The 21,659-nt window shown below is 39.7% G+C and overlaps 1 protein-coding gene across 1 annotated transcript in view; it reads left to right on the plus strand.

The window, feature by feature from the left end:
- The window catches only part of flnca (filamin C, gamma a (actin binding protein 280)), a 49,099-nt gene that overhangs the window by 25,740 nt on the left and 1,700 nt on the right, over positions 1–21,659 (plus strand). Inside the window, exons 22-46 of the mRNA XM_051692092.1 lie at positions 80–253; positions 1,158–1,320; positions 1,429–1,589; positions 2,299–2,466; positions 2,618–2,741; positions 2,852–3,008; positions 3,137–3,326; positions 3,426–3,449; positions 3,561–3,805; positions 4,898–4,997; positions 5,089–5,229; positions 5,400–5,528; positions 5,631–5,804; positions 5,929–6,090; positions 6,179–6,382; positions 6,472–6,624; positions 6,718–6,840; positions 10,136–10,372; positions 10,466–10,735; positions 10,835–10,972; positions 12,516–12,631; positions 14,582–14,714; positions 17,230–17,406; positions 17,554–17,772; positions 18,059–18,271. Coding sequence (XP_051548052.1) covers positions 80–253; positions 1,158–1,320; positions 1,429–1,589; positions 2,299–2,466; positions 2,618–2,741; positions 2,852–3,008; positions 3,137–3,326; positions 3,426–3,449; positions 3,561–3,805; positions 4,898–4,997; positions 5,089–5,229; positions 5,400–5,528; positions 5,631–5,804; positions 5,929–6,090; positions 6,179–6,382; positions 6,472–6,624; positions 6,718–6,840; positions 10,136–10,372; positions 10,466–10,735; positions 10,835–10,972; positions 12,516–12,631; positions 14,582–14,714; positions 17,230–17,406; positions 17,554–17,772; positions 18,059–18,271 — 4,095 coding nt within the window. The remainder of the gene's footprint in view (positions 1–79; positions 254–1,157; positions 1,321–1,428; positions 1,590–2,298; positions 2,467–2,617; positions 2,742–2,851; positions 3,009–3,136; positions 3,327–3,425; positions 3,450–3,560; positions 3,806–4,897; positions 4,998–5,088; positions 5,230–5,399; positions 5,529–5,630; positions 5,805–5,928; positions 6,091–6,178; positions 6,383–6,471; positions 6,625–6,717; positions 6,841–10,135; positions 10,373–10,465; positions 10,736–10,834; positions 10,973–12,515; positions 12,632–14,581; positions 14,715–17,229; positions 17,407–17,553; positions 17,773–18,058; positions 18,272–21,659) is intronic.

A 21,659-nucleotide genomic window follows, 5' to 3' on the forward strand; every position in this document is an offset into this window, starting at 1 on the left:
TTTTATTTTATTTTTCCAATACGAGCTTTGCAAATACCTAATACATAAATACCTAATTGTCTTATTATCCTGTGTTCAGGGGTCCTCAGGGAAGTGACAACACACTTCATTGTGGATGCTCGCGCTCAGACTAAAACCAAAGGAAATCATGTCAAAGTCCATATCATCAATCCATCAGGCGCCAACACGGACGCATACATCACAGATAAGGGTGATGGCACCTATAGAGTGGAGTACACTGCTTTTGAGGATGGTATGCCATTAAAACATTTTTGTAACACTTTACAATAAGGTTCCATTTGTTAACATTAGTTAACGACATTAGTTAACATGAACTAACATTGAACAATACTTTTACAGCATTTATTAATCTTGGTTAATGTTAATTTCAACATATACTAACACATTTTTAAAATCATTAGTTAATGCATTATGGACTAAATTGAAATAACAATGAACAACTGTATTTTTGTTAACTAACATTAATAAAGATGAATAAATGCTGTAAACAATATGTTATTAATTGTTTGTTCATGATACCTCATGCATTAATGTTAACGAATGGAACCTTATTGTAAAGTGTTACCATTTTTTTTTTTTTGAATTAATAGGTTTAAATAATATACTGTATTTAACAGTACAGCGACTTGCAGCTATATTTTATATATTGAAATTGGCATATATACAGATCAAGGCAGTTTTGAGAAGATTATAGGGCTTAGAAGAAGTACTGAATGAGAGTATATGACACATGTAGGGAGAGTTTATAAATAGGTGACATATTGTAAAAAGAGCCCATTAAATAGTTGTGTGTCTGACTAGGGCCCTTTGAACTGTTGGACAGAAATACAGCTTGTATTAATATCAACAACAGCTGCAAGCAGCTCACTGATAAAAAAACAGTCTATTATAAGTACATTCTAGAAGCACTACAGAAGCTATAAGCCAGCAAACTCTGAAGGTTCTTACTCATTGCACAGATGTAATTACAAATGAAATCACAATGATATGTGCACCTTGTAAGCTTGAATCAGACAAGACCAAAGGGGCCACCTGTTTGAAGTACACTTCTTGAATAAATATATTGAACAGCTGTGGAAGTAGGGTTAATATTAAACACAAAGCTTCAAATATCTGTAATTCTTTGCTTTGTTTAGGTTTGCACCTGATCGAGGTCTTTTATGATGATGTTGCTGTTCCCAAGAGCCCCTTCAGGGTATCAGTTTTAGAGGGTTGTGACCCAACACGTGTTCGTGCTTATGGTCCAGGCCTGGAGGGTGGACTTGTCAACAAACCTAACTGCTTCACAGTAGAAACAAGGTGTTATAGATAGATAGATATATAGTGTCTGAAGAGAATCTGCCATATCAGTTCTAAAGTTGTGGGGTTTCTATATCTCACTGTACACCCATTTGTTATGATCATCAGGGGTGCTGGAACAGGAGGTTTGGGTTTGACTATTGAAGGAGTATCAGAAGCCAAAATGTTCTGTAAGGACAACAAGGATGGTAGTTGCAGTGTTGAATATGTGCCTTTCACTCCTGGAGACTACGATGTCAACATCACGTATGGAGGGCAGCCTATTCCAGGTAAAACATTATCTACCTGTTTAATTGTAATGTCTATAACTATCCCTTTTATTTAGGGGTCCAAATACCAAATGTGCTGAAATGTGCTGAGCAAAAAATAAATAAATAAATAAATAAAACAATTATATATATATATATTATTTTTTTTTCCCCCAGATTCCCTGAGTTAAGTGAAACAACACATACTGTATATCTCTGATTTAATTATCATGTATACATCTTTTTCTCTACTTTTTCGAAACTCTAGTTAGTTCTAGACTGATTCATGTCAAATAGTTATCAAATTAATTTTGATTCATCAAATCATTAAGAAGATATACAGTATAGTAGGTTGATAAGTGAATTGGGCCATAGCCAAAAAATTAACTGACTTATATTTTCTAAAAACAAGCCATGGGGCTCTCTAGACAATGCATGCAAAATTTCGGGAGAATTGAACCAACAGTCTAGGAGGAGCTTGAAAAAGTATGTTTTTAGGAAAACTCAAAATGGCAGATGGAATGCCTACAAAGTAACAAGAGTACATTGTAATTAAATTACTTTGCCCCTGACAGATCAATTCTTTCAATTTTGGCAATTTTCCAAACTGCTTGGACCTTCATAATCAGCTTGCCACTGTATACTATAAATGACAGTAAAGTTTTATAGCTGATTTATATTTGGGATTAGAGTGCTGTTTTTTGTTTTGTTTTTTTGCTGCCATTCTCAGGCAGTCCGTTCCGTGTGCCCGTGAAGGATGTAGTTGATGTTACTAAGGTAAAATGCTCAGGACCTGGTCTTGCTAACAGAGTGACAGCACATGTTCCACAAACCTTTACTGTGGACAGCAGCAAGGCAGGACTGGCTCCTCTAGAGGTGCAGCTATATGGCCCAAAAGGTGATTGACACAAATTACACCTTTAGTCCTCCACAAATCTGGTTTCAGTCAGTCTTATTCAATAAATATTTTAGTGAATGGTAGTGCATGCAATGTAGAAGACATTCTGTTCTTGAGTTTTGACTGGTAGTGATCTTGTTCTTGGAAACAGGGGCGCAGGAGCCTATTGTCGTTAAAAACAACCGTGATGGAACACATACTGTCAACTACACTCCTGCACAAGAGGGACTGTACACTGTGTCTGTCAAATACGCCAACCAAGAAGTTCCCAGCAGGTTAGATCACAGAGCTGGACATTTTAGACTCTAGTTATAGTAGTTACCTTTTTTACAACAAAGAGTCATGCTTGTATTTTAATTCCCTTTAATTTTGTGGTTGGAAACAGTCCATTTAAACTCAACTCAGCCCCCTCACATGATGCTAGTAAGGTGCGTGCCAGCGGTCCTGGTCTGGATACTAAAGGAGTGGCTGCCAGTCTACCAGTGGAGTTCACCATTGATGCTCGTGATGCAGGAAAAGGCCTTCTGACAGTTCAAATCCTGGTGAGCTCTCTCTTACCCATTTACTAAATACAGAAAACAACATGGCTAGGCTTGTCCACTACCTTGACCAGCACCAAACCAGCATAAACTTAGACCAGAATTGGAATTCATTCATGTCTTCCATTCAGGATCCAGAGGGAAAGCCAAAGAAAGCCAGCATTCAGGACAACCAAAACGGGACCTACACTGTATCTTATGTGCCAGACATGACTGGCCGCTACACCATCACCATTAAGTATGGTGGAGATAACATTCCATATTCACCTTACAGTGTCCATGCCTTTCCCACCGGTGATGCCAGCAAGTGTCTACTCACAGGTATTTTGTCCAGTATGGTGCTTTGTGTTTGGCTTCATTCATGTCTTTGTTGGCAACTCTGGTTTTACTGAATTTTGTTTGCTTGCCTTTTGTTTCCAGTGTCTGTTGGAGGACATGGTGTTGGTAAGTCATCATGCCATTATTTTTACAACAATAATCTACCGTTGTACACATCAAGCAACGCGTGTTCTTAATGAAGTTCTTCTGTCTTTAACAATGCTGTAATGTGAGCAGAAAGCCTTGGACCCAACATTGAGATGGCAGAGGAGACGGTTATCACAGTGGATGCCAAGGCTGCTGGCAAAGGGAAGGTGACATGTACGGTTCTGACCCCTGATGGCATGGAGCTGGATATGGATGTTATAGAGAATCCTGATGGCACCTTCGACATTTACTACACTGCACCTGAGCCGGGCAAATACGTCATCACAATCCGCTTTGGAGGGAAACATGTTCCCAACAGCCCCTTTCAAGTCATGGTGAGTGACATTACTAAACAGGTGTGTCTATCTGTGTATCACGCCATAATAAAACTATGATAGAACTATTGATGTTAACCTTACCAGCGACAATACAACAGAATAGGATTTTAATGAAACAGTAAGAAGATTCAATATATTCAATGGTCTCATTCATTAACATCAGAAATCGAATGGGGTGTCTCTTAACTGTCAAAGTGGCGCGACATGACATAACAGACACATCCAGTGTAGCATAATTGATTTTAATGGGAGCAGTTAGCTTTTGATGTGTCACACAGCTCACGACCAGTGTAGACAGTGTGCAACATCATGGTCACACTAGGCTTTGAGCAAGCAAAATTATTTTGGACACTGCAGTGGAGAGGATAAGATGTCGTTCTTGATGGCTTCTGGTTTTAATAATTAATAAATCACAAATAATACTATATTCAAAAGGTTAAATGTAGATTTCCTGCAACAATAAAAACATGCAGCGTTTAATGAGCTTCTTTATATTGAGCCATACGAGTTCGCATGCCAAAAATTGACCAAATTTGAACTTTTGTCCAAAGCGGAATTTGAAATTCCAAAAGGGTTTGAATGGGAGTGAACGGAGAACAAATTGCAGTTTTACTGCACCTTAAAGCTGAAGTATGTAACTTTTTCTGTGTTAAAATACTTTCTCCTATCCCAGCTTAATATGCAGAGACAACTAATAAGTAAGCCATTCATATGTTAATTTTCTTGAAAACTGTAAGCACTGTCTTTCTGTAGCTCTATGAAAATGGCTCTGTTTGTTTTAAGCGACCCGCTTAGACCCGCCCCAACAATGTTACTCAACCAATGGCGTGAGTTGGAGGTGGGACTATCTCTTTGTTAGACCAAGGGCAGATGGGGGTGTATTCAGAAAGCTGCTTTGAAAACAATGTTTACTTTTGCAATTCCATTTGGTGGCTCTAGTTGCGCAGAAATTATAAGGAGTCTGTGATTTTTGCATGTGTGTGGTTTGAGTTGGTTCAAAATTTTATCCTATAATAAATTATGATTTCTGCATGAAAACAGTTAAGTCAATAACACACCGTATTGTTTGTCTTTTTCATGTTGTCTCAGGCTACAGATCAGCCTGTTGTCCAGAAAGATGATAGAAAGCCCATGTTTCAACCCCTGAACCTAGTTATCCCCTTCACTGTCCAGCAGGGGGAGCTCAGCGGTAACACCTTGAAACACATTAATTTAGAACAAAACCATTACAACTGTTACATAATGTTTTCTGGACTATACCACATTTGTTTTATTTGCAGGAGAGGTGCGTATGCCATCTGGTAAGACAGCTTGTCCATTCATCAGGGACAACAAAGATGGAACAGTCACGGTGCAGTATCAACCCACAGAGAGAGGTCTGCATGAAATGGACATAAAGTACGATGGCAACCACATCCCAGGTTGGAATGACTTTTGACGTGATTAGACCTTAAAAACCTTAAAGATATATAGTTCGCACTTTATGTGACTTAAGTGTCCAAATACTATCAGGGGCCACTGTAAATTGGGGAAACTCAAGATATCAGTGAAGTTTACAGAATCACGCTTTTAAATGCAATTACATTCACAGGAAGTCCATTGCAGTTCTATGTGGATGTAATGAACAGTGGAATGGTGACAGCTTTCGGTCCTGGTCTGTGCCATGGGACAGTCAACAAATTAGCCACTTTTACTGTTGTTACCAAGAATGCCGGAGAAGGTACTTGTTATGGGTGTTGTTTTGCATTGAAACAAATATATTTTTATAATAATAATAATAAAGTTGAAATGCCAATTAGCCCATTTTGTTCACTTTTCACAGGTGGTCTGTCCCTCGCTGTAGAGGGTCCATCTAAAGCTGAGATCAGTTGCAAGGACAATAAAGACGGCACCTGCACTGTGTCCTACCTGCCCACTGCACCTGGTGATTACAACATCATCGTCAAGTTTGACAGCAGGCACATTCCTGGCAGCCCCTTCACAGCTAAGATCACTGGTATTACATGAAACTGTATTACTTGATGACTGCAACAAAACCTATTCCTAATGAGTATTCTTGCTTTCCAGAAAAGAAAAAAAAACTAAAAAAAAAAACTTAATATGTCTTTCTGTTCACATAGGTGATGATTCACTCCGAAGATCTCAGCTGAATGTTGGCACAGCGGCAGATGTCTCACTGAAGATCACAGAAACAGACCTGAGATATCTGACAGCTAGCATCAAAGCTCCATCAGGAAAGGAGGAACCTTGCCTACTCAAGAGATTGCCCAATCGACACATTGGTGGGCACAAGAGGTCGTACATTGCTTTCTGCCTGTACTAGACTGGCATTGATTCATCTCAGCCTCTTTTCTGTCCTTGCCTTAACAGGTCTCTCCTTCACCCCAAATGAGGTGGGAGAACATGAGGTCAGCGTGAGGAAGAGTGGGAAACATGTGACTAACAGCCCCTTTAAGATTATGGTAGGGCAATCTGAAATTGGGGAGGCCAGCAGGGTCAAGGCATTTGGCAAAGGTCTAGTTGAAGCTCATACCTTTGAATTGGCGGAATTCTTTGTGGACATTAGAAATGCTGGTAAGACGTTTCACTCTTACGCTAGTCTATGCACAATATCAAATTTGAACCAGAAGTAATTCTCTTCACATTGCTGTCTCGGTCCAAAGGTTACGGAGGGCTTGGATTGTCAATCGAGGGTCCAAGTAAAGTGGATATCAATTGTGAGGATGTGGAGGATGGGACGTGTAGAGTGACATACTGTCCCACCGAGCCAGGCAACTACATCATCAACATCAAGTTTGCAGAAAAACACATTCCAGGTTATTTTCTCAGTATTTCAATACTATAAAGAATGTTTAGAGTGCCAAAGGCTTGGAATGCTTCATATTTAATTTGCCTGTCTCACTCCATAGGAAGTCCTTTCACAGTGAAGGTAACAGGAGAAGGAAGGATGAAGGAAAGTATAACAAGGAAGAGGCAGGCTGCCTCTATTGCCTCAGTTGGCAGTGCCTGTGACCTCAACCTTAAAATTCCAGGTGAAAAGAAATATCAGTAAAGTATAAAGTCTGAAAAGAATAGTTCATCCCAAAATTAAAACTGTGTCAATTTACTCACTCTCAAATGCAGTTTTGGGGAAGCTACAGATACAAAGTACTGTAGCTACAAGCTGCTCATAAAGAATTTAGACATTGATTTAGTTATTTATTTTTATACACAATTTACAATCATATTTATTCAAACTACACAATGATCACTCTAAGACTTCATAGATATTACAGTTTCATTTTATGTAAATGCATGATTTTCTGTAAAGCTGCTTTGAAACGATGTGTTCGAAGCACTATAGAAATAAAAATGACTTGACTTTAAATAAATATTCTGTGTCCAATACAAGTCACTAAAAAAAATCGACATTTCTGTCATAATGTTAATACAATAATTTTGACTTATCCCTCCTTTTCTTTCTTTTTTTTTTAAAAGCAAAAATGTGGGTTATAGTGAGGCACTAATACTAGAAGTAAATGGTGCCAATCTGTAAACATTAAAGGAATATTCTAGGTTCCATTCAAGTTTAGCTCAATCGACAGCATTTGTGGCATAATGTTGATTACTCATCCCTCCTTTTCTTTAAAAAAGTTAAAAGGCAGAAATGTGAAGATTATAATTTTATAAAAGCACTTAAATTAATTCTTCTGTTTAAACTTGTGGATTATTTAAGATGTAAATAGTTGGTTTTACAGTCCTTTTAGGGTTTTTGGCATTACGTTGTCATGGCAACAAATGTAAAAAAATTGGATATATCTTTACACAGATGTGGTTAGTAAGTGATTTTATCACAGTGAAATCATGTTAACACACATATTGTATACGTCTTGTGGCTATACTTTTGAAGTAGTGTGTATTTTAACATTTACAGATTGGCTCCCATTCACCTCCACTGTAAGTTCCTCACTGTAACCAAGATTTTTAAGGGATTTTTTTTTTTTTTTAAGAAAATAAGGAACCTGTCGAAATTATTTTTGGTGGTAATCAACATTATGCCACAAATGCTGTCGATTGAGCTTAACTTGTATTGAACCCATAATATTCCTTTAAAATACTTACTGTTACAAAAGTATAGCCACATAACGTAAACAATATGTGTGTTAACATGATTTTACTGTGATAAAATCACTTACTAACCGCATCTGTGTAAAGTTATATTACATTTTACAACTTTGTTACCATGATGACGTAACGCTGATAAACCCTAAAATAACTGTAACAAGGATGATTTAAACAACTTTAATGCTTTCTCCACTATTACAGAGAGGTGAGTTTAGGTGAGCACGTTTGATTACTTCATCGGCTCCATTGCTGCATCCACAATAATGAGACAACAGTGAAGCGTTTTGTCATGCTACAGCGCTACTCATTGGAAAATGTAGCATGTTACTTGAAAAGCAACAATATTGTGAAAATATCAGAGCTACTGTCAGGCTGCTGAAAAATGTTGTTACCTTAGTAGCATCACTGCTTTTAGTCAACACCAAAAACACAATGCTGATGGTTTGAGATGCTGAAAAAAATCGCGATGCAAAGCCAAAGACGTCTGTCTGTCTGATGTAATCATATACAGTGCATCCGGAAAGTATTCACAGCGCTTCACTTTTTCCACATTTTGTTATGTTACAGCCTTATTCCAAAATGGATTAAATTCATTATTTTCCTCAAAATTCTACAAACAATACCCCATAATGACAACGTGAAAGAAGCTTGTTTGAAATCTTTGCAAATTTATTAAAAATAAAAAATGAATAAAATCACATGTACATAAGTATTCACAGCCTTTGCTCAATACTTTGTTGAAGCACCTTTGGCACCAATTACAGCCTCAAGTCTTTTTGAGTATGATGCTACAAGCTTGGCACACCTATTGTTGGGCAGTTTCTCCCATTCTTCTTTGCAGGACCTCTCAAGCTCCATTAGGTTGGATGGGGAGCGTCGGTGCACAGCCATTTTCAGATCTCTCCAGAGATGTTCAATCGGGTTCAAGTCTGGGCTCTGGCTGGGCCACTCAAGGACATTCACAGAGTTGTCCCGTAGCCAATCCTTTGTTATCTTGGCTGTGTGCTTAGGGTCGTTGTCCTGTTGGAAGGTGAACCTTCACCCCAGTCTGAGGTCCAGAGCGCTCTGGAGCAGGTTTTCAACAAGGATGTCTCTGTACATTGCTGCATTCATCTTTCCCTCGATCCTGACTAGTCTCCCAGTTCCTGCCGCTGAAAAACATCCCCCCAGCATGATGCTTCCACCACCATGCTTCACTGTAGGGATGGTATTGGCCAGGTGATGAGCGGTGCCTGGTTTCTTCCAGGCATAAAGCTTGCCATTCCGGCCAAAGAGTTCAATCTTTGTTTCTCATGGTCTGAGAGTCCTTCAGGTGCCTTTTGGCAAACTCCAGGCAGGCTGTCACGTGCCTTTTACTGAGGAGTGTCTTCCGTCTGGCCACTCTACCATACAGGCCTGATTGGTAGAGTGCTGTAGAGATGGTTGTTCTTCTGGAAGATTCTCCTCTCTCCACAGAGAAACGCTGGAGCTCTGTCAGAGTGACCATCGGGTTCTTGGTCACCTCCCTGACTAAGGCCCTTCTCCCCCAATTGCTCAGTTTGGCCGGGCCGCCAGCTCTAGGAAGAGTCCTGGTGGTTCCAAACTTCATCCATTTACGGATGATGGAGGCCACTGTGCTCATTGGGACCTTCAATGCTGCAGACATTTTTCTGTACCCTTCCCCAGATCTGTGCCTCGATACAATCCTGTCTCGGAGGTCTACAGACAGTTCCTTGGACTTCATGGCTTGGTTTATGCTCTGACATGCACTGTTAACTGTGGGACCTTATATAGACAGGTGTGTGCCTTTCCAAATAAAGTCCAATCAATTGAATTTACCACAGGTGGACCCCAATCAAGTTGTAGAAACATCTCAAGGATGATCAGTGGAAACAGGATGCACCTGAGCTCAATTTTGAGTGTCATGGCAAAGGCTGTGAATACTTATGTACATGTGATTTTTTTCGTTTTTTATTTTTAATAAATTTGCAAAGATTTCAAACAAACTTCTTTCACGTTGTCATTATGGGGTATTGTTTGTAGAATTTTGAGGAAAATAATGAATTTAATCCATTTTGGAATAAGGCTGTAACATTACACAATGTGGAAAAAGTGAAGCGCTGTGAATACTTTCCGGATGCACTGTAAATAGCACAAATGAAACGCAAGAATGCAAACTGTCACAGTGCTACATTTCTGAAAGTTCAGAAAACAATAAAACTAATCATGTACTCTGATTCATAGGAAATTGGTTCCAGATGGTGTCAGCACAAGAGCGTCTGACTCGTACCTTCACACGCAGTAGCCACACTTACACACGTACAGAGCGCACCGAAATCAGCAAGACCAATGGAGGTGAGACCAAGCGAGAAGTACATGTCGAGGAGAGCACACAGGTTGGCAGAGACCCTTTCAGAGATGTTTTTGAGTCCTTCCTAGGAAGAGAGCGACTGGGTAGCTTTGGTGCTATGCGACAAGAAGGTAAGCATACAACATATTTACATTTCATTATGTGGTTCTAACTCCTCTTTAAATCATTTTTTGTTTTATTGGTAACCTATGACCCCTTTCCAGGTGACACCGGGATTCAGGGGATGACGGCCCAGGTGACAAACCCTAGTGGAAATGTAGCCGATGCAGAGATCGTTGATAGCGGGGACAGTACCTACCGAGTTCGCTTTGTACCTACTGAAATGGGCTCTCACACCGTCAATGTTAAATACAGGGGTGAACATGTCCCTGGAAGCCCCTTCCAGTTCACTGTCGGGCCCCTTGGGGAAGGAGGTGCCCACAAGGTGCGGGCTGGAGGCACAGGCTTGGAGAGAGCAGTTGCTGGAGTACCAGGTATGTTTGTAATAAAGCTACTCCTCATTTCTGTGCTGAATTATTTTCATAGATTCATTCTCTCATATGCTGCATCTCGATTTTCATTAACTGTAACAGCTGAATTCAGTATTTGGACAAGAGAGGCTGGAGCAGGTGGTTTGTCCATTGCTGTAGAAGGTCCAAGCAAAGCTGAAATCTCTTTTGAAGACAGAAAAGATGGATCCTGTGGGGTTATTTACATAGTGCAAGAACCAGGTAAAGATTAATAGGAACATGCTCTGATTTAACCCTTAAATGCATGTGTGTTTCGCCAAACATTATTACATATTACATGTCTTTAGTGACCCGGCATGCAAATCTATCTCAAATGGATCTACAAAATGCCCAGATACCGTGGTGTAAAAGTTTCAAAGAATTTTCGAGGCAATAAAAATTAAGCAATGTCAAATGTAAATCAAGTCAATCACTGAAATATCAGCATCACCTTGAATAACAATAAGCATGGATTGTATGTATGTTTACATGCATATGGTTTACTGATAATTCACCATTGTTGTGCATAAAATTGTATGATACACATGATACTGTATTTATTTTTATCAATATAGTAAAACAATTTTTTTTTTATTCAAATAAGATTATGAAAATTATGATTTATGGAAGCGCAAATATATCTTGTGACACTATTACATATCTCGGGTCACTTTTTGATAGTTAGAAAGAAATATTAGGTAAATAATTTTGGCCTTTTTACTGTTATACTATTCATAAGAGAAAGGTTTAGGAATACTAAAAAGGTTGGGGGCCAAAAAATGGATGAGGTAAAGGGGGTGGAACAAAGTCCCGGGTCACTAAAGACCTGATCAATGCATTTAAGAGTTAAAATACACTCAGGGGCAAATTCTCTAAACAGTTGTGCCAATTTTGCACATGGTATGTCAGAACAAAAGCCAGCATCTCATTTACTAACCACCTGCTATCCAGTTTAACCAAGGGTACACCATGAATATTTAAATCATTGGCATTCATTTCAGTGCAAATACGGCTCCTCGTGTAAATTCACAAAACTCTGTGCTATTTGCCCAGTGTCGTTAAAGGGATAGTTCACCCAAAATGAAAATTCTCTCATCATTTACTCACCCTTATGCCCAGATGTGTATCACTTTCTTTCTTCTGCAGAACACAAATGAAGATTTTTAGAAGAATATCTCAGGTCTGTAGGTCCGTACAATGCAAGTTAATGGGTGCCAAAATGTTTGCGCCAAAAAAGCACATAAAGGCAGCATAAAAGTAATCCATATGACTCCAGTTTTTTCATCTATATCTTCAGAAGTTAAATAATATACAAATCTGGGATGGCATGAGGGTGAGTAAATGATGAGAGAATTTTCATTTTTGGGTGAACTATCCCTTTAACATTGTGCTACAGCTCATGGATAGCAGCGGAAAACTAAATTTAATTTTAAAGAGATGTTCATGTGCACTTTTCTACTGATCATGGCAGTAGTAACTCATCAAATGAATAATTAAGTGATGGACAAGAGTGTCATTACCAGGCACATATACATGTGTGTAGTGTAGATAAACACACTTTCTGCAAATTGTGCCCAGCATAGATTTTGTGGGCATGTTTGCACCGTTGCCAGATTTGCATTCTTTTAGTGAATTAGGCACTGAAACAAGACAGAAACTGTGAGCAAATAAATGACACTTTCAGAGGCAGCAATTCATTCTTAATGATTTCTCCCCTCAGACATAATTTATTTTTAATCACTGGATTCTCCATTTCTCCTTTCAGGTGACTATGAAGTTTCCATCAAGTTCAATAATGAGCATATCCCAGACAGCCCCTTTATCGTTCCAGTTGCCACATTGTCTGATGATGCACGGCGACTGACTGTTACAAGTCTTCAGGTGAGCTCCAAGTTAATGACAGTAAGGGAAAGCCCCTTTCAAGACTAAAGACTAAAGAAATACAGCTAAAAAGACAGGAAAGCAAAATTCATATTATATTTGCATTGAACACAGGGTAGTAACTACAGCAACAGTGATATGAAAGCTTGCCAGAACAACTCTCCTTTGGGTTATGACTCGTGGCTTATTATCTCACTGAGTTATGTTTGTCCTTGAACTGTAACTGGCTTTTTTTTTACATGGCTGTAATTTTGTCCAGGGCGATGTTGTTAAGCAGGGTTTAAGTGTTCCGAAGTGCACACTGCATAGTAGAGTATGTATGTCTGTATGTATGTATGTATGTATCTATCTGTCTGTCTGTCTGTTTCCGTGTGACACTTCATAGTTCATTTTTCAGACCATACCAATGCAACGGTTTGAAACTTTCATTTTTTCCCAGTTATTTCATGAATGGATAATTGACTGATTCTCTTCTTTTCTTCAATTTGACTTTTTCTAAATTGTGACCACTTTTTGAAGAAACAAATTCTCACCATCTTTTATTTTTTCTTGCAATCTGTGGGCTGTACCATTAGCATGAGGGTGTGGGTTCGGAACAGACTGCTGACTGCATGAACCTCAAGGAGTAGTTTAAAAGGCTAGCCCAGGGGTCAGCACCCTAAGCCCAAAGTATACTTTGATTTTGATGCGAATGCTTAGCGTCTGCATACAGTCGAATGTAAGCCTGTCAAAGTTTACTTCATATGACGGCGCCTGCATACACAGGCGATTGCCGCATATGCACTACGACTGCAATGAGATGCTGGACAATTTCTCTTTAGGAGTTTAGACACATAAAGATGTCTTTTTATTCCTTCAGACTGGAGTTAAACAAATGCAGGTATCTCCTGACCTCCTCACACGCAGGCTCTTGACGTGCACATCCACTTCAGTTGTTTTTACCTTTGTCTCTTGTTGTTTAGCGGCGATTACATCTAGCGTTTCTTCGTGACAACAACACCTCAAATGTGAGTGCTGCCACCTTGTGGACACACTAATTAGTGCAAACATTGCAATTAAGCTTCATATAAAGGACTTAAGACATACTAAAAGATTAATAACCCTAAATTTAAAAGCAATTCAGAAGAGAACACCAGATTTTATTGTGAGTATGCTTTGTAAACTTAGAGGGGGAAAAAAACATCGAAGTGACAGGTGGACTGACACTCAAACCAACACCATCTGGATCGCTAGTTTTGGTCATTTTTACATTGCTTCTTGAGATCAGAAATGGAAAAGAGGCAGTTAGAATCATCATGGTGCCACCCAGTGATTGCCCTGGAAAACTATGGATACTTGTGCAACCCACTGAAAGTGTAAAGACATGCTCTGTGCTCTGCTGGTTGCGCGAATGGTTTGTCCATTCTCTCACTATTGAACGCGTGCCAATAACTACCCCTCTGCGTACCAATGGTGGTGCATGTGTCTTAGGTTGCCGACCCCTGGGCTAGACATTTAAACTACTCCTCAAGGTCCATGAAGTAATCAGTCCATTTCCTAACCCACACCCCCATGCTTATGGTACAGTCCACAGATTGCAAGACACAAAAATGGAAAAATATAAAATTGGTGAGAATTTGTTTATTCAAAACTTTTCTGAAGTCACAATTTAGAAAAAGTAAAACTGAAAAAAAAAAAAAAGGTCAATTATCCAGTCATGAAGTAATCAGGATTGGTTTTTTTTTATGTTTTTTGTTTTTTCTATTTTTGCATTTGGATTGGTATGGTCTGAAAAATGAACTGTGAAGCATTAAACAGACCTTTCTATCTATCTGTTGCATGTTAGTATAGTTGTGCATTTGATAAACTAAATTTGATTACCTCTCTTCCATGTTCCTGTTCTTTCACCACACCTCTTCTTGGTCTAAATGCACCAGTTCAAAAATCAAGTTTGTTTCTTTTCTCTTTCAGGAGAAGGATTTGAAGGTTAACCAGGAAGCGTCATTTGCGGTTCAGAGGAATGGGGCGAGAGGTGTGATAGATGCTAAAGTTCACGCTCCTTCTGGTTTGGGAGAGGAGTGTTATGTCACAGAATTGGATAGTGGTGAGTTGCAGACTTACCAATCAAATATCAATCTGTCTTAAAGGGATAGTTCACCCAAAAATGAAAATTCCCTCATCATTTCCTCACCCTCATGCCATCCCAGATGTATATGACTTTCTTTCTTCTGCTGAACACAATCGAAGATTTTTAGAAGAATTTCTCTGCTCTTTAGGTCCATAAAATGCAAGTGAATGGGTGGCAAAATTTTGAAGCTCCAAAATCCACATAAGGGAAAAATAAAAGTACTTCAGACAACTCTGGTGGTTAAATCCATATATTTTGAAGCAATTTGATAAGTGTGGGTGAGAAACAGAACAATATTTAAGTCCTCTTTTATTTATTTTTTACTATAAATTCTCCTCCCTGCTCAGTCAATTTCCACTTTAACATTCACTTTCACATTCTTCTTCTTCTGTTTTTGGTGATTCACAGTCTTAATGCATATCGCCCCCTAATGGGCAGGGAGGAGAATTTATGAAGAAAAAAAAATGACTTAGGGCATTTTCACACCTAGTTCATTTGAGCACTCCAAGCGCTCTCAAAGCGGTATAACATGTATATGTGAACAACCCAAGTGGTCTCAGTAGGTGGTCTGAGTATGGTCTGTCTGTGGGTCTTTTTGTGGTTCGATTGATTTGAGTGATGTAAAAGCGAAGAGGTACCAGTCCGCTTTCCATTTTATGACATAAGTACCTCGTGGCTTGCCATACATAGTTGCATTACATACTTCATTTTCCTGTCACAATTTACTGTCGAAATATGGGAATTTTAAGCGAATATAGATATACCATGATTACCATGACGTGTTTTTGTGTCTCATATTCCGTTCTTGTATTATTTGAGCACCTAAAATGAACGGACCGGCTGCATTCAGAGCAGAGCAGCGCTTTAAGATGAACCACTTTAAAATGCTCTGATGGGCGTGCTGTCTACGGAGGTTCCTGCCAAACTCCCACGAAAATACAAGAGAGGATTTTTATAGTTTCTCTTTAATTTTATTTGCGCAATGGCAAATGTTCTTGGCTCATGCACACAATGTAACTGACACGTAGGAGGAGATGGTTGCTTACTACATTACTCTCGAGATGATAAAGAAACATATTTTCAAATGCACATAAAATTTCAAATGTTTTCCTTCATGCGAAATAAGGGCTTGTAGGTTTTATCGAAGAGCCTTAACATAATGTGAGAGAGTGAAGAATTTTGGACAGAAATAAAGTATACATTATTACTATTGCATAATGTAATATAATTCGCGGTGTTGTCTGTGTTTCGTAAATGATATAACATACATTTTTTATGAAAAATTCAATATTCTTTAAAGCCTTAAAAGTATTCATATAGCCCCATTTTATTATATGATTTCAAGTTAAATATCAATAAATTACTACTTAAGGTGTGGGCCTATCTGTCATAAGCATATGTACACCTTAAGAAATATAACAATTTGTATAACAATTGCTTATCATAATAATTGCAATTATTTATGAACAATTATTGTCAGCCAAATTTCATAATCGTGACAGCCCTAGCTACAATGGGGTCTGAGTTCTTAAAGAGCTGTGGTGTGAACAACAAGGGGTCTGAGACTACATTAATGTGAAGAGGACCAAAAAAAGAAACTGGGTCCTCTTTTAATTCCACTTACATTGTGAACACCAAAAGCACTGAGGTAATTTGCGCCTGGTTCCCTTTCTGGTTCACTTTAACTGAACTGGGTTTGGTTAACTTAAAATGTACTATATGTGAAACCACCCTTAAATATACTGATCTGTTTCTCACCCACACCTATCATATCATGTCTGAAGATGGATTTAAACAAGTGGATTTTGGAGTTTCAAAATGTTGGCACCCATTCACTTGCATTATGAGGACCAACAGAGCTGAAATATTCTTCTAAATATCTTAATTTGTATTCTGCAGAAAAAAGAAAGTCATACACATCTGGGAAGAATTTTCATTGGCTGAACTATTCCTTTAAGAACACTGGTTATTCCCTGTAATGTTTTCAAAAACAATTTTATTTATTTTTTATTTTTTATAACTTACTTTAATTAAACATTTACATAGTAACTTAGGTTTTTGTTCAGTGATATGGAAATAAACTATATACTGCCTTCTAAAGCCACTTTTTTATTCCCTAATCAATGCTGTACTTGTCTGCAACAATGATGTAATGTATTTTAATTAACTAAATTATTAAATTTATGATATCTTTTATGATTATTTAAATGACAATTATCTTCCTATGCAAATATATGCAATTTATCTGCATATAATGTAATTCATTCGATTATTTTTATTTTATTTTTTTAAATCAATAGAAAAATTTAGGTAACTTATAACAACTTCAGCCGACAAAAACTTTTGCATTAGGACAGTTACTCTAATGCAAATTTTAAATGATGGTAATAAAAAGGCAAAATAATTTTTACAGTGTACTTTGTTATTCTGTTCTAGGATAATATTGGCAATAATTAATTGTGCCAACATAACAATTTCCTTATTTTCATAGACAAAAGTGCGATTCGCTTCATACCACGTGAGAATGGTGTTCATTCCATTGATGTGAAGTTCAATGGAAGCCATATCCCCGGTAGTCCATTCAGAGTCCGTGTTGGAGAAGTAGAAAATGTAGGAGACCCAGGCATGGTGTCTGCTATTGGTCCAGGACTTGAGGGTGGCCGCACAGGTATTGGTCCACTGTAAAATTATGTTTGATAAAAAATACAAAAAGTAATATAAAATGTGAAACATGTAATATACTGTATGTAAAATGTAATCATCATTAAATGTACAGTAAATCCAATTGTAACCACCTGTTCCTGTTGTCCTGTAGGGATCCCATCTGAGTTCATCGTCAGTACATGCAAGGCTGGTTCAGGTGCCTTATCTGTTACTATTGATGGTCCCTCAAAGGTGAAGATGGACTGCACTGAATGTCCAGAGGGTTACAAAATATCTTATACACCTATGGCACCTGGCAACTATCTTATATCCATCAAATATGGTGGACCGCAGCACATTGTTGGCAGCCCCTTCAAAGCAAAGGTTACAGGTAGAATGTACACAAATTTATTTTTCTAAATTAAACTTCATTAATGCTTTTAATTGAGACTAAATTAGATGAAATGAAAAATGAAAGTAAACCTAAACGAATGAAGAATTAAAATAAAATTAATTAAAAATGACTGAAGACAGTGTTTAACAGCTGCTCTTGATTTCTCTTTTCTGTGTTAAACAATCCCACTGACACAGCTGTGTTTCTGCAGATTGTGTAAACTTGTGTAATTGCTTGGAGAGTTATGACTATGCTTCTTGACCAGTCTGGCCATCTGTTTTAGGTATGCGTCTGTCTGGAGGCCATAGTTTACATGAAACTTCATCAGTCATTGTGGAGACTGTTACTAAAACATCCAAGCTGGCTGGAGCTTACAGCTCTTTGTCCAGCTCCAAGTCAACATCAGATGCCAGTAAAGTTGTATGCCATGGTGCAGGCCTCTCTAAAGCATCTGTGGGTCAGAAGAACAACTTTACCATTGATTGCAGTAAAGCAGGTAAAATAAACAAGTCAATAATGGTTTGGGACCAACAAAATTGTCTCGGTTACATACGCAACCTCGGTTCCCTGAGACAAAGGGAACGAGACATTGCGTTCTCCTAAGTCATATGGGAAGTGTACTTCTACACAACCTAGTTTAAATCTCTCTACAATAACGGCAATATTCTAATACTGGCTATGGTGATTGAGCCCGGCCATTTTAGGTGTGAAACTGATCGCTTTAAAAGCAGGCGCGCAAACACCATTCCTCAGACTTTTCTGACTGAGGGACAATGAGCGCATTGCTCGCACCTCAAAGAACTTTGACTTTTGTAGTGCGGTTAGCATTCGCAATGTCTCATTCCCTTCGTCTCAGGGAACCAAGGTTACGTACGTAACCGAGATGTTCCCTTACGACTCAGTACACTTGACATTGCATTCTGCTAATGCATATGGGGAACAGAATCCCATCACATCGCACTACACAACATAACCTTCCCAGAGAGGAAACATGATGCCGCAGTCTCGCGGGACACCGACCGAAAGTGAAAATAAAAAGTGCTTGTGACTTTATGGTAAATTACGATGGCCTGAATGCAGGCGGTTGTGTAAAATGATGGGGAGCCCGTACTTAAAGGGAGGGGCATAAGTATATGTTTGGCAAACGAAATAGCAAGCGCTCTAAACAAAGAGTACTTGTGAAGAGAGAGACGTTACGTCTAGGTTGTAAAACCTTGCGAATGTGTTTTGAGAAGACCATCCTGCTGCAAAACATATGTTTTGTAAAGACACAGTGTTCGTCCATGCCCATGAGGAGGCCATGCCTCTAGTTGAGTGTGCTTTAACACCAATTGGGCAAATCTTACCCTGCGACTTATAAGCCAGGGCAATCTCATCAACGATCCAGTGAGAAAGTCTTTGCTTTGGGATGGACATTCATTTGTGCATCCTCCATAGCACACAAAGGGCTGATCAGACAGTCTGAATTGGTGGGTGCGTTCAACATATGCATGTAGCACCTGCACATGGCATAACAAATGCAAGGATTGTTCCTCATCTGAATTAAATGGAGGAGGGAAGAAGGCTTGAAGGTGAATCACCTGCGCTCTAAAGGGTGTGGTTAGAACCTTAGCAATATGGTATGTTCATAACATGATATAATGTGCCGCTAACCATTGGGAAGTGGTTGCGCATAATGTCAGGCTTTGAAGAGGGAAAGCTCTTTATTGAAAAAGTGTGAGCATCTCGTGCATGTGCAACGAGCACTGTAATCTTTTTGTAATCTTTGTAATTCATTACATGATATAATGCGCCGCTCACCATTGGGAAGTGATTGTGCAAAATATGTGGGCTTTGAAGAGGGAAAGTCCTTACAGAGTGGGAGCGAACCGGTTGTGAGTGTGAGCGTCTTGTGCGAGCACAGTACTCTTTTTACAATCTTTGTATGTTCATACATGATATAATGCGCCACTCACCATTGGGAAGCGGTTGTGCATAATGTTTGGGCTTTGAAGTGGAAAAGCCCTTACAGAGTGGGAGCGAGCCGGTTGTGATGAAGTACTGCTCCGTTTTGGCATAAAATGTGTCATAGCCTGTGATTGATGCTGAGTCGTGACGTAGTGCTCAGCAAAAAAGTCTCCGAAAAGGCCAGCTGGAGCCACCAGAGCATCAAAAAGAGCAGCTTTTCCCACGTCACGCATTTCCATGAGGGTCAGCCAGTGGCCTGTGCAGTGACTTTCGTGGCTCGCAGCGCTAAGTCCATAGTGGTGCGGACCTTGGTCATAGCCTTGCTCGTCCATTTGTTTGAGGAGCTTATATTAGAAAACTTGGTGCACCGTCATCAAGTGGAGTGCTGAACCAATTTGGCCCGCCACTGAGTATGCTCTTCCAGCCAGTGCGGACGTTAGTTGACACAGCTTAGAAAGATGAATGGGGCGTGAGTTCCACGCCCTGCTACTTGGGCAGAGATGTGCCACTACCGCCTCTTTCAGGGGGGGTAGTTGGGCATAACTCTTGTCTTCCCTGTGGTCCAGTTTATTGAGAAGAGTGGAATCGCTGTGCGAGCGAGCTGAATTGGGTGTGCGCCAGGATTTTGTCAGTTCATTATGAACTTCCGGGAAGAGCAGGGCAGATCTGCAGAACGCGATCACTTGACTGCATCTGGACTGCACGAACCATTCATCGAGGCAAGGTTTTTCAGGCTTCTCCAGAGATTACTTGAGACCGAGCTCTTCGATCGCCCTTGAAAGGACGCGAAGTATATCCTTTTCAGTGGCGCGTGCACGCACTTCGCCCTCGCTGGGGTAAGTGGCGGCAGCATCATCCTCTGACCACTCGCCTGATGCAGAGAGAGACATAACATCATCATCCCCAGCATCAGAACCGCCAAACATGACAAGGCAGCACGCTCTTACAGAGGGCCGAAGCTCGTCACGCACATACTGTATTGGCATAGGACATGGAGATTTAGGGGCTCACGGGGTGTTGTGTGATCCCTCAGGTGTCACAGATGAGGCGGGTGGAACGGCGCGTGAGGCTGAATCGTCCCTCAGAATGAGGGTGATTCGCGACCGAAGCATCTTGAGACTCATGCCCTTACACTGAGGGCAGTTTGTCCCTATGAGAGCTGTCTCTGCAAAGATTGTAAAAAGAGTACTGTGCTCGCACAAGATGCTCACACTTTTTCAATAAAGAGCTTTCCCTCTTCAAAGCCTGACATTATGTGCAACCACTTCCCAATGGTTAGCGGCACATTATATCATGTTATGAACATACCATATTGCCCTCTGTCCCATTACACGGACGTGTGGCGAGCTTTTACTGACATTCCGACTGGGTGCTAAAAAACGATCAAACGTGGTTATACGATCCAATATGCACGTCAGCCGCCCCGTTTCAACTGTGTTCTGTCTTACACGGTTCCATCCAAAGACACGCCAGTGTTATGAGCTGAAATACACAATCTTCTCGCAAAGAACGCGATAGAGGTTGTTTCATATGAATTAATAAGCCTGCTGTTCCACTGCGCGAATGCGTGGCAAGTCCTCATGGGCGTGTCAGAGCTGGTGTTTACAACAAACGAGCACAATCTGTGGTCGGACCACATAATATGCCAGTGTTGCAACACACACAGCGGGATTTACAGTCGTTATTTCCTCATTCTGGAGAAGGACGGCAGGCTTCGCCCATTCTAGTTCTGAGACGCTTGAATTGCGCGCTCGCGACGCACCCATTCAAAGTGTTAGTTCAGAAACAGATCTTATCCCATATCAGTCCTCAGGACTGATTTGCATCAATAGATCTGAAGGACGCTTACTTCATGTACCAATTGCACTGTGTTACAGGTGGCTTTTTAGATTCACATTTGAGAGAACTGCATATCAATTTAAAGTCCTTCCTGGTAA

The sequence above is a fragment of the Myxocyprinus asiaticus genome, chromosome 48 (assembly GCF_019703515.2).
Source record: "Myxocyprinus asiaticus isolate MX2 ecotype Aquarium Trade chromosome 48, UBuf_Myxa_2, whole genome shotgun sequence".
NCBI classification, from domain to species: Eukaryota; Metazoa; Chordata; class Actinopteri; order Cypriniformes; family Catostomidae; genus Myxocyprinus; species Myxocyprinus asiaticus.